General features: G+C 39.5%; 2 protein-coding genes across 5 annotated transcripts in view; both read right to left on the reverse strand.

Annotated features, from left to right (window-relative positions):
- The window catches only part of LOC108163902 (chaoptin), a 60,783-nt gene extending 52,052 nt beyond the window's left edge, over nucleotides 1-8,731 (reverse strand). For 3 of the 4 annotated variants that reach the window (XM_033392802.1, XM_033392801.1, XM_017299426.2), the window contains exon 1: nucleotides 8,236-8,731. The gene's annotated coding sequence lies outside the window, so the exon portion shown is untranslated. The remainder of the gene's footprint in view (nucleotides 1-8,235) is intronic. The other variant, XM_017299428.2, reaches the window with a different exon arrangement.
- A 1,211-nt stretch (nucleotides 8,732-9,942) lies between these two features.
- On the reverse strand, nucleotides 9,943-16,306 carry LOC108161584 (titin). Its single transcript, XM_017295873.2, has 4 exons — nucleotides 15,872-16,306; nucleotides 10,471-15,815; nucleotides 10,245-10,409; nucleotides 9,943-10,186 (listed from the first exon to the last, which is right to left on the reverse strand). The coding sequence occupies exons 1-2, from the start codon at nucleotides 15,900-15,902 to the stop codon at nucleotides 11,641-11,643; spliced, it is 4,206 nt and encodes a 1,401-aa protein (XP_017151362.2). The 5' UTR covers nucleotides 15,903-16,306; the 3' UTR covers nucleotides 9,943-10,186; nucleotides 10,245-10,409; nucleotides 10,471-11,640.
- Nucleotides 16,307-17,250: the final 944 nt, after the last annotated feature.

Genomic DNA, 17,250 nt, shown 5'->3' on the forward strand with positions numbered 1-17,250 from the left:
TTTTAGTTGCAGCAGCAGAACCCACAATCTGAATGGAAAAGATGTGAAGGAAGAACCATACCATTTCTCCCGTTCTCTCCCACTCTCGCTTTACAATACCTTTCCATCTTTTGATGCCATTCCAACCACCCTTTTTGGAGCAGCGTCTGCTGCTGTCACATAATCCCCTTTTTCAATAAGATTTAAATTTGCATTTGACACATATTGGACGACGACAACCAGAGCCAGAACCAGATAAAGAATATGGGAATGGGAACGGGAATGAGAATGGAGGTACGACGAGGATGAGGATGAGGACGAGGACGAGGACAATCCAAAACCATCGAAAACCAAACCAAACGACGATGTCGACAACAACTCACAAAACAGTGAATAGGAATCTATATGCATATATCCTTGCAAATACAAGTGCAAAAAATATCTTGGCAATAATATTTGACATATCGAAGATTACATGCCCTTTAGACACGTTCAAATCTCACAAGAATGCATGATAAATTGTGTACAGAAGTAAGAGTTATGGGAACTGGTAATCTCTTATATTGTAACTGAAAATAATCTTCTATTGAGAGGAGATATTGATGTGAATTTAAGAAAAACATAAGCACCCATAGACGGACTATTTTTAGAGGCAGATACATCAGATATTTTATTTTAAAGTTAACTCCCTCTTTTTACAAACTTGTTTCTCTAGACGAAAGACAGCTCCTGAAATACTGGGCAGATATTTTATCTATCCAGTGAATTTCTAACTAAACAATTTGTAAAGAGTGTTCTATAAGAATTATCCTATACAAATCTAATAATTCCCAACAATTTAGAACACTTTCCCGTGCAAAAACATAGACGAAAGCTAAATATTAGTTATACAAAATTGAGTTTCTTTCAAAAAGGGTAAACTTTAAGCAGATCTTTAGTATTCCATTTCCTTCGTTTCCTTGTATGTACTTACTTCGTACTCCCTCCACACATTAGCATAGGCTCCACAACAGAACATATATTTAACCTCGTCGCATGCATAGCGGAAAAGCAGAAAAGCGGAAAAGAGAATGCAATGGCAATGGCAAGGAGGTGGCGAAATCGGCTGGGTGGGCTGGCTGGGCTGGGTTGATGGGAGGTTACCTATGGCACCTATGCGGGACAGGTGACAGCTGAGGGACAGCGCAAGGGGAGGGGGGGGAGGCTAAAATAGTGCAAAAGGTAGCATACAATAGAAGGAAACTGCGCGTCATTAGCATAGCTAAGGGAATTGTTTTAGTTGGTTTCACTCGGTTTGGTTTTGTTCAGTGGGGGTTTCTCTTCGGTTTGGGCTTGGGTCTGGGCTCTGTTCGGTTTTTGATATAGGTAGGTACGTGGGGCTGGGACCGAGCCAGTGGTAGAAGCGACCAACATAGCTGACATGTTATGTGATTTGATTTGGTTTCGCATACTCTTTCCTTCTATCTGTCCGTCCCTTTGTGAACGTACGAATGCAGATATGCTCCACACACTGGCGGGGTGCGCGGTGGCCAATGGGGGTAAGTACGTTTTGGTTTGGAAACCTCATTAGTTCGACATTCCAATATGTCAGATTGTGGCTATTGCCACATGCGGCAAATACGAGTACCAATCAAAATTCCAGCAACAGCAGCACCAGCGCCAGAGAGTATTCAAAGCCAAGAGAGGGAATCGGAAAACATTAAATCAAAACGATAAATGATAGCCTGGTAATTAATTGTGAAGATTATTCCTGAACAGGCAATTGCTGCCACAAAATGGTTTTAGCTTCCTAATAATTTTGATTTTGGTGGCGAAGAGGAAAGAGAAATTGGCATTAAAAATAAGAAAATTATTAGTAAATTTCCTACAGCCTAAAATAAAAATTGCAATCTAACAAATTATTTCAATATTTGTATTTAAAAGTTACGATATAAAACTTATTTAATTTTGTTATATTTAAAAAAATATATATATATAAAATATTATAACTATATACATACATATAAAGTTTTATTTAATGGCTACGAATAATATTTATTTTTTATTTCTTCAATAAAACGATTTTTAAAGAGTTAAGTTTTATCTATGTATTTCCAAAATTTAAATATATTCTAAATACAATACCTTTCATGATAAGGGATCTATGTCCTTCAAGGACGTATACTATTTTCTATTATATATATTTTTTCTTCCATATTCTGTTGCATTACTAAATGTAGTATTAATTGGTAACGTTTTGTTTAGGGAAAGAACAACTAGAGCTATGTTTTGGTTAGGATAGATTTCCTGGTCTCTCTTCGACTTCTAAATCCGCTCTGAAACCTCCTACAACCCCTTCAAATCAATTCAATCCTTTCTCCATTGTCCTAGTGCAAATCTACATTATTTCATTCTTTTATTTGAGATCTATGCTTGCCATTCAAATCAATACTCGCTTTTCTGTGCTACCATTTCATATTTCATCATTCAGCAGATGCATAACAATGCCGTAATATCGTATTGTGTCATCTTCCACTTATTCTCTATCTAATTGCATCTCGTCTAACATTTCAATTCATGTTGCCCCATTCACTGTACTGTCAATAAGTTGTCAGTTTCCTTGGGCACACAGACATACCATACAGATAGATAGATAGACAGGCAGACGTTCACTTAGTCCTTTCCACATATATCGCACATACACATGTACATAAATGTCCGTACATGTACGTACGAGTCTGCTCATCCATTTTGCCATTGTGTCGAAACACCGCCAGGCACCCACTCCGTTCGTAGCCTCTCCTCGCCAGCTCTGTGGATCGTGTTTCCTCCTTAGCTCGCTTCATTAAAAAGTAAGCCCTTTTAAATTGGCCCTCCTGCTTCCCTTAGCCCCCGACTCCGGCTCCGACTCCAATACCGATTCCGTCCGCCACTCTATTCCCGCTTTCCATTCCGCCAACCAATTGACATTCATAGAAAGCAACGACAGCGTTTCGTTCCCAGCTCCTCTATTTAGCTATTTTTTCCCCTTTTTTTTTGGGTAGTGGTATCCTTCTCAAATCGTTTTGGCCTGTTCATCTTTTTTGGCCATCTTCTTTTTGTTGGTTTGCGGAGTGCGTGCCCGTGTGTGAGTGCGTGTGTGTGTTTGCCTTTCAATTTGCTGACTGCGTGTGTGCCCAGTTAGAGAAACATAATCGGGGAATACTTTTCCAGCTATTTGCGTGGCAAACACTCGCAGGCCCAAGATGGAAACCAACGAGCCATCGAAGCGCAGCAAGCAAAATTGTCAAAAAAAAAAAAGGGTTTGTTTGAATTTGTTGCCTAGGTCCTAGGCTCTCCTTTGTCCTGTCTCCTGTCATCATCTCCCCCAAAATATCTGTCGGGCAATTTACATTTACGATCCAAAAGCAGCCCCAACCGGTGGTACCCGTCAAAATATGTTAAATAACAAACTATTTTGCATTTTTATTTTTATTTTTTTCTTTTTTCGCCCCTACTCGTAGCTTTTTTCTGCCGCCTGGTATCGGCCATTAGGCCAATGTTTGGTTGGTGGAGGGCGGAAAGGGGGAATGCTCTGGTTTGAATGCTTTGAATGCCAGAGAATTTTCTTGTGGGTCTTTCAATGAGGAATGTCTGCGTCGGTCTGGTCTCTGTTTCTGTTTCGCTTTCTGGGCTCTACGCCTATGTCTATGTCGGTGTTGGTGTTGGTGTCTCCCCCCCCTGTTTACACAACCATGTCAATTTAAATCTATGTCAAAACACACGACTTAGTTGAGGTTTATTTATGTCGGTCTGCCCTCGCACACAAGACTCCTCCTTCACATGGAATTCAATAAAAAAAATAAAAAAGAAACCTGAAAGCGTGGGGTTTTCCACTCCTGTATTTTATTTGCATTTCCGAGTCACGTAAACGGATCTTTGGCACTATCTCTGGATAATATTCGATTCGTTTTTGTCCTGCCTTCTTTCTTGCTTTACTGTAAATTCCATTGAAATTGGTTTTGGCGCGGGGGCAACGCCCACGCCTCATAATAAAGATCTACTTTCCGTCACATATTTGGGGTTTGAATTAAAGTGGAAAATGTGTGCTCAACCGTTTAGACCCGGAGGGCGGGGCGTGGCTGGCATGGAACGTATGATTAGCATCAATCAGTGGATTGGCTGGACGTTTAATTAAAAATCAATCAGTTGCTGTGACATAAAACTGAATGCTTCGATAAACAGTGGAAAAGCAAAGGCTGTGGTGCTGTCGATGCATAATAGATACAGGGTTTTAGGGCTTTAGACCCTAAACTGTTTTCTAGCGTGTTTAACGGCGAAGGACTCTGCCGTTGGTGGAATGTGGGTGGGTGTGGCACCAAGCACGAAGTACCGCTACAATTTTGTAGTGGACATCAATCATTTTGTTGCGTTACATGAGGCAAAGTTTTCGTGCTAATCAGCAAACCCCAATAACATGATAGATTAACTCTGACTTCGTGGGCAAGTCCAAGGCTAGTCGGAGGTTAGATCCCGGTAATTAAGGCTACGAATTGATTGGGAAATTGTCTGTGATTTTCGTGGTCACCCAAAGACCTTTAAGCTTATGGTAGGTCGGGGGCTACTTCCCTCATTTCCATTTATTTTCGTGACCATTAATGGGTTTCATATTTTTTGGGATTATAAAAAAGGAATATGCAAAAGTCCATACTTGATTATTTATTTGGTATTTTAATACCATAATTATTATATTTTGTTTTTTTTTTTTTGGGCAATTAATGCTTTTTCCTGCATTATATAAATTAATTAGTGTGTTTAAAAAATTGAATAAAATATTTAGATTGTTAAAAGAAATCTCAAATATTGTATTATTTTTATTATATTCAAAATAATCAACTCCGTAAACCTTTTGGCTACGTTTTCATAAAAACCAAACAAAAAAAAAACTTTAACAGTTTAACAAAATATTTCATACAAAATTTGATTTATTAGGCTCATAATAATTTATGTTTCAAAGAAAACTAACGCCCAGGCAACTGCCGCAGGACGACAGGCCGACATGAGCAAAGGGCCAAAAGGTTTAGGCCAGAAGGCTACAAAGGAATCGAAAAACATGAAATATTGCCTTCTATAAAGTGGATTATAAACCACCCGATGATAGAGCGGGTGGACAGGACCTTCTGATGATAGAGCCGGGGGTCTCAAAGACCTTCTGAAGACAGAGCCGGGGGTCTCAGAGACCTTCTAGAGGCGGCCTCGCAAGGACCCAGGTCAAGGTAAATTAACTCCGACAGGACAACCAAGTGGACCCTGTTTATGATTACTTTCACGCCTGTCTGGTCATTAACCTCCGAATACCGAATACCGTGCAGCCACATACCACCCCGCAAAGGAAAACATTTTCGAGGTCCGTTCGCCCTAATTTGTTTTTTTACATTTTTATTAGTCCACAAATAAAACTTTTGGTTGTTTGTCTATCCATGACGAGGGGCCTGAGCGATGGGTGCTAGAACTGGTAGCATAAACAGATCAATAAAACAAAACGTAGAAGCAAAGCCAGGGTCGACAGGGCACCACAGAAACTACCAAAGGGAATGTAACCAGAAGACCAAACAGCAACACCAACAACTGGCGCAGTTCCCATGCAAATTTCTCAAGAACTGCCGCCGAACCCCAGCCCCAATGCCAGATCCTGCCTATAGGAGGACAACGACAACGACAACGAAAACACTCTCCACGCCATTAACTGTTGCCCGTCTATTTGTTGCTACAAATAATGTGTAAGCAGGCATATTTTTGTCAACGAGGCTAATTTCTGTCACAGATTTACGTGACAATGGCCTCCGCAGAAGGCAAAAAGCAGCCCCACCCCACCAGCCGAACATAACAAAAAATATGGTGGGGGCGGGCAAAGGTGAGGGCGAGGAAGAAATCCAAAGAAATCCCCCAAAAAAACAACAATTACAAAACAAGTTTCATCAAAGGAGCTGGGCGCTGGGGTTCTGTTGGGGAGCTGGGTAGGTTCTGGCTGGTTTTTGGTTGAAATTTTTGTTGTTCTTCTTTGGCTGCTCTGTCACTGAGGTTCGTCGTCGTCGTCGTTTTGCGGGCAGTCCGTAAAAGCCATAAAAAGAAATATAACAGGCAGAAGCAGAAACAGCAGCAGAAACAGCAGAAGGAAAAAACAGAGAAGCCCAAAACAAAACTGAGCCGTGAAGCAGCAGCGTCACAAAAAAATAAAACTGGGTTAGCTTGGGTCCTACGAGTACTCATACTCATACTCATACTCATACTCACACTCACACTCGTATTCGTATACTTATTCGTACTACTCCTCCAGCCGCCCCCTCTTCCATGCCACTCATTGTTGTCTTTGCACCTACGCTATGGTGTGTTTTTTTGCTCTTTATGAATGATGCGCCCTGTTGTTGTCCGTCTTGGTTATTGTTGTCCGAAGAACCTGAATGTGTGACACATATGCAATGCCCCCACCGCACTCTACACTGTACACACACTCATCCCATGGATGATTCTAAGCATTTGTGCTAGTTTTTTCCTGAAAGCATCTTAAAGACCAGGCATAACAGCATGGATGATGGCCAGTACAGCCAGAGATCGATGGAAGTCATCCGCCATAGTCAAAAGATAGGTAGACCAGGGAAACACTGGGAAAATCGTAGATTATCTATATTTGGAATATTCCTTAAATGTTGCCCCCAACGGCTTTCAAGATTTCTGCCTCCCTTGTACAATGCAATGGTAATCCTCTCGGAGGAAAATATCTTACGACACTTCCTAAACCCCTTTTAAAGTAAAGTCGGAAAGCTTCTTACACAGTGAAAGCTTAGGGAGAGCCATCTTAATCCTTGTCTCTGCTGCTTAAATTTGGAACGTACATCGTACTTATGTTCGCATGATTTAATAACTGATAGTTAAGAATATGTGAGTGTAAATTATCGTTGTTATGGTTAATCGTATCACTTATAGCACACACACACACAATAAACCATCATCTAATATCGATAATAATAAGCGACAGTTAATTAATTGCTATGTAAGAAAACATCGCTAACGCTTATTAGGACACACATCAGGGAACATGTCGGATAGTTAAGAAGACAAAATTAGTCCGAATTCAGGCATTGAAACGCTGGGCAATATTTTATTTCATTTAATTTATAAATACCTTTCCCATGAAAAAGTTCACAGAAAAATTATTTAACGTTGTAAATTCCACACCTAAAAATAGTTCACATTCGAAACCTTTGAAATTTTATTTCTTAACACATTCATGGGCAAATATTTCGTCATAACTCGCACAGCTTGATGCTTGTACATCGTGGATTTCCATTCTAACAAACCGAATTCCATCTGTGTCATTCCCAAAACTATGACAAATAAAGAAGGAATGTTCTAAATACAGAAAGCTACCGCTGGAATGATATTCAGACTATTCTGCAAACTACGTTCAGCAACAGGATTGATTGGTATTCACAGTGGTTTCGTAAAACGATGCTTCAAACGAAAAAAAAAAAGATAAAAGAGGCACTTGATAAGCTATAATTTTTCTAATAAGATTAGGATAAAAATATATAAATTAATGTTAATGGTGGCACAGCCACCACGTTTCCAATTGAAACGTAACCTCAATTTGGGAATAGCCCAATGCCCATGCCATTGAGGTGGCCCACAGACATTACCGGGCTCTGGCTCTAGCTGTGGCCGATAGCGATCCGAAACTCAATGGACATTACCGCAAAACAGCAGGAGGTGGCCATCATCGAACCCGTAGACAGTCAGTCCATCACCATTGCCGATTGATGCTGATGTGTTTGCCACCAGATGAACATTTAATTCCTTCTTCAGTGCCCAACCCCAGCCCCTTTCTGCATATATGGTGCCCAAGTGCCTGCTGTCCCTGCGTCCCTGGCTTTTGTTTATTGGCTGACAAGTGCTGCACATCCGGGCTGGTTGCGTTTTGCGGAAATGAGCAAATGACTAATGACTGACCGAACAGAGCGTGAGAGTGAGCGGGAGCGGGAAAGAGGGGGAGAGGGAGACACCCAAAGAGCTACAGAGACACCCATCCATACGATGGGAGTCCGGCTCTGGCTCTGGCTTTGGTTCTGGTTCTGGTTCTTTTGCCTTTTTCTGTTTACTGTGCGCTTCAATTAAAGCATCTTGCAGGAAATTGAACTTTTAGTCAAGTGGCCAAAGGATGGGGGCAGATGGGCAGATGGTGGATTCGAGATGGAATGCCACTGGGGTCAGAGGGGGCGGCGTCATCAATCTGTTACGTACTTGACTTGAAGCGGGGGGTGGTGGTGAGGCGCTGTTTAAAGCTTCTGTGGCGTATCCGTATCGAGTTGTTGCATGTGCCCAAGATTTGTTTTCCTTTTACTCAGCTTTTCCTTGGCTTTTCTTAGCTTTTCCTTGGCTTAGCTTAGCTATTTCTTCCTCGGCTCAAGTTTGATTAGCACTTCACTTCACTACAATAATCACAATGTGATTGGCGTTGGATTTACGCTTTTCCTTTTATTATGTGAATTATTTGCTTATCTTTTTTTCAAAAACTTAACATTGCTGTTTAGCGTTACACGTTCACGTTCCATCGCCATCGCCATCGCTTAAGTACGAATTTCTCATAACATCAGCACTAGAGAGATCTCCGCTATCCCGTCGTATCTCCACACGTCTCAGGCGTCACGGTGCAACCCCAAAAGCGGTGCTCACGCGCCAAATAACAAACGTGCACTGGCACATCCGTGCAACATTATGCGGATTTTATGGCACGACAACGACACCAGACCGACCCAAAGAACACGACGACCAGCTACGACGGCGGCGGCGACGGCGATGACGACCTTCGACCAGAGCTTCGTTTTTTTAGATCACACGAAAGCACAAAGGCAGCATTCAATACGAAATTTGTTGTCCTAGGCGCAACAGACGAAAGCCGACGGCCCAGTCGGCTCATGAGCGCCGGAGAGCACTCCACAAAGAGAGTCTGCACATGCGTGCCCATTAATTTCGAAGCTGGCAATGCTGTTCGAAACTGGACAGTGATTTGATGACGATGAAGATGAATGAATGAGTGGGCTGTATGGTGTGTGGGTGGGGGGTGCGCTCTATGAATAGAGTGGGATGGATGGTGGGGCCTGTTTTGCAAGATAGGAGGGTTGATTCAAGTTCAGGTCGCCCTTTGACCACAAAATACCGGCTGCTAGCTAATAAACTCCCAAGGAGCAACCAAAAATGTTGTTCCAATTTATTGTTCAACATTCTTCTGCTCGTCGTAGTCCTGATTCTGGGGGCTTTTGCTGGCCCACTCTCACCCCTCCCCGCAAAAAACTAAGACTGATAAATGGCCACGCACTCTGGCAATTTGCAAGTTTTCTTCAGCTAACCCCAAAAGTTTTATATGCCTCATCTTGTTGTAGGCGGGCGGGGGGGTGGTGGGGCCATTACGGTTCTGGTTTCAGGTCCCAGGTCCCTGCTCCCTCTCTGAGTGCTGTCCTGTCTTTGCTGCTGTTTTTAATATACAATATTAGCCGGTAGTGATGTTTCAATTAATTTTTAAGGTGCTGCCCCCGTCGCTCCGACCCATCTTCAGAGGAGGCAGCACTTGTCAGTGTCAGACAGAGACGGCCAGAGATATGGCCAGAGATGAAGATAGAGAGGCGGCCACGAGAAGAGACCGAAGGGAAATTGTGGGGCGGAACCGCATGCTAAGATATGATGGCAGATGCCAAGCAGAGGATGAATAAATGGCCTGGATGCAAAGTTTAAATTTTTCATAGTCGGTTGCTTCGGTTCGGATGTGTTCGGTTGTTGAGCTCCCGCTCGCTCTTCTGTGGTTTGGGCATCCTCTATTCTTGTGGTTTGCATTGGTCAAACTGTAGAGCAATCGGACATTAAGCAGCTGCCATGGCGGAGAAGACAGATTATTGCATTTTCATTGCATATTCGATTCAAAGGAACAAAATGCAACATTATTAAGACATAAAATATGTGCGGATAGAAGTTATATTTTGGAAGAATTTTGTAGTAACATATTTACAGGGAAAACTTATTCTAATTCTCCAGAAGAGTGATGCAATGACTGCTTATGACTGCTCATAATGCAATTGGATGTGGAACCAAATCGATTCCAGTTACATAAGATCTAAATCTGTTATTTTGTGTGACACCATAGGGGTACACCGTCTCTTGTTTTTGTCTACACAGTATCCGGAAACCATTTTGATGAAACCTTTTCAAAGTCGATTTAAATATTATGGGGAATACAAGATTAATAGTAAGAAACTCACGCGGCCTGTTGTTTAATTCACGCAAACATATCTCCACTTTTAGCTGGCATTCGTTTTCTGCCTCAAATCCGCAAGCTTTATCATAGGCACACGTGACTCCATCGAATGATAAAGGACAATACGGGTATGGGCAACCTTTGGACTTTATAGCAATACTCAGAGGAGCTGATTCGGGATGTTTAATATAGTAAATTGAATTACAGCTGTACAAAATAATATAGATCACCTAAGAGGAGAACGATAATGGACTTCATGTTGTTTGAAAGAGCTAGCACATGAGACTGGTGTATAATGGGATTTCTCCAGTTACGGAAAGTTGGTTACGGAAATTATCTTGTTGTTTTCCACTTATATTATAAATCTACCATAAACGAGCGGAGATGTTCTCAGCAGCGGCAAGGGCCGCGTCTCTACATTTATACCCGATATTCAATCAAGATGTGTGTTGCTATCTCGCTCCCCTCCGCCACCGCCAGTGAGCGCACACTGCACGAGGAAGAGTGTGTAAGAGAGAGAATGAGTAAGCGTATTAGATTAGATTCTTATTATTATTATTAGATATTTTAAATTAAATTATTTTAGATTTGAATTAGTTATTTTAATATATTTTTTGTAAAATTCTTCTTCGAATTTATTTGCCGTTTTTCTTAGCATCATCTGTTCTTCTTTTTTGGGTTTATCTGTTATTGCTTAATCCAATTTTTCCTCGGATTTTCGGTTGATTCCGATATTTTCTAGAAACCATACTTCTTCTTTCCTCTTCTTCTGTCGATTCTTCTTTCTCCGCTGCTTTTGTTTCCGCTTCTGGTTTCTTTTCCTTAGTCTTCGCTTCCTCTGCGAAGAGGAGTTTTTGAAAATTGATTTCGTTCTAAATTGTTAATTTTTTTTCTTTCTAATGCTCGTTTTGTTATTGGTTATTGTAATATTTTTCTACTCAATTGGTCACATTTTTATTTTCTTCCAAAACTGATGTTTCTGTCTGTGATTCTCTTTTGGATTTTTCTTCTTCACATTTTTCTTCCTTTCTATTTTGGTTATAGTTTCTGTAGAGGATTTTTCTGATTATCCTATAGAATTTTCGTCTTCAGATTTAGATTTTTTATTGACGTTTCCTCCGATTTTGCATCTGTTTTGTCTTTCTCAGAATTTGCCTTTTCTGTTGTTGATTCTGATTATTCTGAAGATCCTTCATCTTCCTTCATCATTCATTCTCCTTTATCCGATTTTTCTATTGATTTGGGTTTCCCTGCTGGCTCTTTCATCGAAGTGGGTTCTATTGATTTAGGGTCCTCTGTTGGTTCTTCTGTCGATGTGTCTTGTTCTAATTTGAGTTTCTTTGTCTATTCTTCCATCAATGTGTTTTGCTCTGAGTTTGGTTTCTCTGAAGATTGATCTTTCAAATTTTTTTCTTCTGATTTGAGATTTTGTAATTGGTGTTGGCTTCCTTCCATGTGTGTTCTTCCGATTTAAGTTTCTCTGCAGGTTCTTCCTTCGATATGAATTCGGCTAATTCAGGTCCCCATGCAAGTTCTTCCTGCGATGTGTCTTCTTCTGATTTGGGTGTCTCTTTGGATTCTTCCTTCGATGTGTGCTCTTCTGATTTAAGTTTCTCTGCAGGTTCTTCCTTCGATATGAATTCGGCTAATTTAGGTCCCCATGAAAGTTCTTCATGCGATGTGTCTTCTTCTGATTTGGGTGTCTCTTTGGATTCTTCCTTCGATGTGTGCTCTTCTGATTTAAGGTTCTTTGCAGGTTCTTCCTTCGATATGAATTCGGCCAATTTAGGTCCCAATGCAAGTTCTTCCTGCGATGTGTGTTCTTCTGATTTGGGTGTCTCTGTGGCTTTTTCTTTCGATGTGTCTTCCTCTGATTTTGGTTTCTCTTTTTGTTTTTCTGTCGATTTTTCTTCTTCTGATTTTGGTGTCTCGTTGGGTTCTTCCTTCGATATGTGTTCTTCGAAGAAAGGTGCCCCGTCAGGTGCTTCCTGCGATGTGTGTTCTTCTGATTTGGGTGTGTCTGTGGCTTTTTCTTTCGATGTGTCTTCCTCTGATTTTGGTTTCTCTTTTTGTTTTTCTGTCGATTTTTCTTCTTCTGATTTTGGTGTCTCGTTGGGTTCTTCCTTCGATATGTCTTCTTCGAAGAAAGGTGCCCCGTCAGGTGCTTCCTGCGATGTGTCTTCTTCTGATTTTGGTGTCTCGTTGGGTTCTTCCTTCGATATGTGTTCTTCGAAGAAAGGTGCCCCGTCAGGTGCTTCCTGCGATGTGTGTTCTTCTGATTTGGGTGTCTCTGTGGCTTTTTCTTTCGATGTGTCTTCCTCTGATTTTGGTTTCTCTTTTTGTTTTGCTGTCGATTTGTCTTCTTCTGATTTTGGTGTCTCGTTGGGTTCTTCCTTCGATATTTGTTCTTCGAAGAAAGGTGCCCCGTCAGGTGCTTCCTGCGATGTGTGTTCTTCTGATTTAGGTGTCTCTGTGGCTTTTTCTTTCGATGTGTCTTCCTCTGATTTTGGTTTCTCTTTTTGTTTTTCTGTCGATTTTTCTTCTTCTGATTTTGGTGTCTCGTTGGGTTCTTTCTTCGATATGTCTTCTTCGAAGAAAGGTGCCCCGTCAGGTGCTTCCTGCGATGAGTCTTCTTCTGATTTGGGTAACTCTTTGGGTTCTTCTTTCGATGTGTCTTTTTCTGATTTTGGTTTCTCTGATGAGTCTCCGTCTGTTTTGTTTTCCTCTGCTGTGTATTCTTCTTCACTGGCTTTTTCTGTTGGTCCTTCTTCCATCCTGCCGTCTTCTGTTGTGTCTTCTTCTATTGCGTCTTCTTCTGTTGTGTAATCTTCTGTTGTATCTTCTTTTTCAGTTGTGTCTTCTGCTGTTATGTCTTCTTCTGTTATGTCTTCTTCTGTTCTATCTTCGCTAGTTGTGTCATTTTCTGTTGGGTATTCTGTTGTTTCTTCTTCTATTGTGCTCTTTTCTATTGTTTGGTTTTCTATTGTGTCTTCTTCTGTTATGTATTCTTCTGTTGTGTCTTCTTCTGTTGTGTCTTCTTCGGTTGTGTCTTCTTCGGTTGTGTCTTCTTCGGTTGTGTCTTCGTCTGTTGTTAGTTTTTCTGTTGTTGGTTTTTCTGGTGTGACTTCTTCTGTTGTTTCTTTTTCTGTTGTTTCTTCTTCGGCTGTGTATTCTTCTGTTGTGCTCTCTTCTGTTGTGTCTTCTACTGTTGTGTCTTCTTCTGTTGATGGGTTTTCTGTTGTGTCCTCTTCTGTTATGTATTCTTCTGTTGTGTCTTCTTTTGATGTTTCTTCATCTGTAGTGTTTTCTTCTTTTGTGTCTTTTTCAGTTGTATTTTCTTCGGTTGTGTCTTCGTCTGTTGTTAGTTTTTCTGTTGTATCTTCTTCTGTTGTGTCGTCTACTGTTGTGTCTTCTTCTGTTGTGTCTTTTTCGGTTGTGTTTTCTTTTGTTGTGTCTTGTTCTGTTGATGGGTTGTCTGTTGTGTCCTCTTCTGTTATGTATTCTTCTGTTGTGTCTTCTTTTGTTGTTACTTCTTCTGTTGTGTCTTCTTCTGTTGTGTCTTCTTCGGTTGTGTTTTCTTCGGTTATGTCTTCGTCTGTTGTTAGTTTTTCTGTTACATCTTCTTCTGTTGTGTTTTCTTCTGTATTGCTTTCTTCTGTTGTGTCCTCTTCTGTTGTATATTCTTCTGTTGTGCTTTCTTCTGTTGTGTATTCTTCCGTGGTTTGTTTTTCTGTTGTGTATTCTTCTGTTGTATATTCTTCTGTTGTGTATTCTTCCGTGGTTTGTTTTTCTGTTGTGTATTCTTCTGCTGTGCTTTCTTCTGTTGTGTATTCTTCTGTTGTGTATTCTTCTGTTGTGTATTCTTCTGTTGTGCTTTCTTCTGTTGTGTCCTCGTCTGTTGTGTATTCTTCTGTTGTGCTTTCTTCTGTTGTGTATTCTTCCGTGGTTTGTTTTTCTGTTGTGTATTCTTCTGTTGTATATTCTGCTGTTGTGTATTCTTCCGTGGTTTGTTTTTCTGTTGTGTATTCTTCTGTTGTGCTTTCTTCTGTTGTGTATTCTTCTGCTGTGTATTCTTCTGTTGTGCTTTCTTCTGTTGTGTATTCTTCTGCTGTGTATTCTTCTGTTGCGTCCTCTTCTGTTGTTGATTTTTCTGTTGTTGCTTTTTCAGTTCTTTCTTCTTCAGTTGTGCATTCTTCTGTTGTGTCTTCTTCTGTTGTTCCTTCTTCTGTTGTGTTTTCTTCTGTTGTGTCTTCTTCGGTTGTGTTTTCTTCGGTTGTGTCTTCGTCTGTTGTTAGTTTTTCTGTTGTATCTTCTTCTGTTGTGTCCTCTTCTGTTGTGTATTCTTCTGTATTGCTTTCTTCTGTTGTGTCCTCTTCTGTTGTATATTCTTCTGTTGTGCTTTCTTCTGTTGTGTATTCTTCCGTGGTTTGTTTTTCTGTTGTGTATTCTTCTGTTGTATATTCTTCTGTTGTGTATTCTTCTGTTGTATATTCTTCTGTTGTGTATTCTTCCGTGGTTTGTTTTTCTGTTGTGTATTCTTCTGCTGTGCTTTCTTCTGTTGTGTATTCTTCTGTTGTGCTTTCTTCTGTTGTGTCCTCGTCTGTTGTGTATTCTTCTGTTGTGCTTTCTTCTGTTGTGTATTCTTCCGTGGTTTGTTTTTCTGTTGTGTATTCTTCTGTTGTATATTCTGCTGTTGTGTATTCTTCCGTGGTTTGTTTTTCTGTTGTGTATTCTTCTGTTGTGTATTCTTCTGCTGTGTATTCTTCTGTTGTGCTTTCTTCTGTTGTGTCCTCGTCTGTTGTGTATTCTTCTGTTGTGTTTTCTTTTGTTGTGTATTCTTCTGTTGTGTATTCTTCTGTTGTGCTTTCTTCTGTTGTGTCCTCTTCTGTTGTGCTTTCTTCTGTTGTTTCCTCTTCTGTTGTATATTCTTCTGCTGTGTATTCTTCTGTGGTTGGTTTTTCTGTTGTATATTCTTCTGCTGTGTATTCTTCTGTGGTTGGTTTTTCTGTTGTTGTTTTTCCTGTTGTGTATTCTTCTGTTGAGCTTTCTTCTGTTGAGCTTTCTTCTGTTGTGTCTTCTTCTGTTGTGACTTCTTCTGATGTTTCTTTTTGCGTTGTGTCTTCTTCGGTTGTGACTTCTTCTGTTGTGTGTTCTTCTGTGGTTTCTTCTTGTGCTGTTGCTTTTTCCGTTGTGTCTCCTTCTGTTATGTGTTTTTTTGTTGTGTCTGTTTCGGTTGTTGGTTTTTCTGCTGTGTCTTCTTCTGTTGTGACTTCTTCTGTGGTTGTTTTTTCTGTTGTTAATTTGTCTGTTGTTGTTTTTTCTGTTGTGTCTTCTTCTGTTGTTGGCATTTCTGTTGTTGGCGTTTCTGTTGTTGGCGTTTCCGTTGTTTGTTTTTCTGTTGTTGACATTTCTGTTGTTGGTTTTTCTGTTATGTCTAATTTTGTTGTTGCTTTTTCTGTTGTGTCTTCTGGTATTGAAGGATGTGGCGTCCCTTGATTTTTGACAATTGTTTCACACCATGGTTCTTTCCCAATTATGTGACATTCGCCATCCACAATATCCGGGGCCTTATAAGCTATTACATAGATAAATAATTAATATAAAATAGAACATGGCGGATTAATTACTCACGGGGTAACTTCGCCTGCTTTCTCAAACACATTACAAGATCGTATGTACAATTTGACGGTATTGTAAACCAGCATTTTCGTTTTGGATCTAATGCACAAAAGGGCTGTACGAAATCCCTCCGACTGATACACAATTCAAGACACCGGTTTTTATGTCCATTATGTCCATCAATGGTAATCAGGACTTGAGATAATTATAGGGAACATTGAGGTATTTCTACATAAACTATATTTTTATCTGGCGAGATTACCTACAAGAGTCAGCAGATGCGACCTCATCGCTCACAGCTCAACAAGAAGGACCGATGACTACCGTAGAACTAATGGGGAGACGAGATTTCGCATGTCCACACGATTTGTGTCGGATTTGTCATGCCTATCCGTATAGTTATTGAATTTGATTAGAGATAGGTTGATACAATATGGTTTTATGGTAGAAATACACTTAGAATTTCTTAGTATTTGACCTATTATAACATTTCCATGGATCATACGGACTGGAATTTTATTTTTGTATTTATATCTACATATCTTATTTTTTGGTGTTATTATTATTATTTTGATGTCTTATTGTATTATTATTTTTTTCACATATTTTATTATTTTCCTTAGTTGCTTAATATTTGGTATTTATTTATTTCTTTTTTATTATTTATAAAATAATATTTTTTCCTTATTTTTCAATAAACCTCCTTTTTATTACTACTTACTAGTTAAAATTTTTTTTTATTATTTTAATAATTTTATTTATTATTTTTACTTTTTTTTAATATTTTAATTTTTTTTTATTATTCTTATTTTTTGTAATTATTTTAATTTTTTATTATTCTAATTTATTTTTTAATTCATTTATTTTTTTCTAATTTTAATTTATTTTTTAATTCATTTAATTTGTATCATTTGAATTTATTAATTTTTTTAAATACAAATTTAAATTTTGAATTTTTAAATAATTTTGTAAATTTTGTATTAATTTTTTTTTAAAGTTGTTTTATATTATTTTAATTTATTAATTTGGTTTTATTTGTTTAATTGTTGAATTTCTTCATTGATTGGCACAACATAATTGAACTAAATTATGGTAAAATATTATTGATATGGATAGACGGCACTGAATTATATGCCACCCGACTTGTCTGTGAAGTTGTTGCGCTGTGAAAAATCTGCATGGAAATGCGGATCAAAAAACATCAGCTAATCCACCATCGACACATTTGCAAGTGTCTGGAAAAACGTTCAGCGTTCATCTCTCTCTCTTTCTCAGAAATTCCGTCAACAATTTTCAGTCAATTGTGTAAGGTCGTTTGCCATTTCAATGAAATACATATAGAAGTTCTGTTCGGTTTTGATTCTGTACTGTTCTGCTGTGTCCTGGTTCTG

The sequence above is a fragment of the Drosophila miranda genome, chromosome 4, assembly GCF_003369915.1.
Source record: "Drosophila miranda strain MSH22 chromosome 4, D.miranda_PacBio2.1, whole genome shotgun sequence".
Lineage (NCBI taxonomy): Eukaryota > Metazoa > Arthropoda > Insecta > Diptera > Drosophilidae > Drosophila > Drosophila miranda.

Bases quoted from the DNA above. Each gene is read 5' to 3' on its own strand.
- LOC108161584 (XM_017295873.2), bottom strand. From the start codon at position 15,902: ATGTGTTTGAGAAAGCAGGCGAAGTTACCCC. The intron at 15,816-15,871 runs GTGAGTAATTAA...TCTATGTAATAG, and splicing joins AAAGCAGGCGAAGTTACCCC to CTTATAAGGCCCCGGATATT.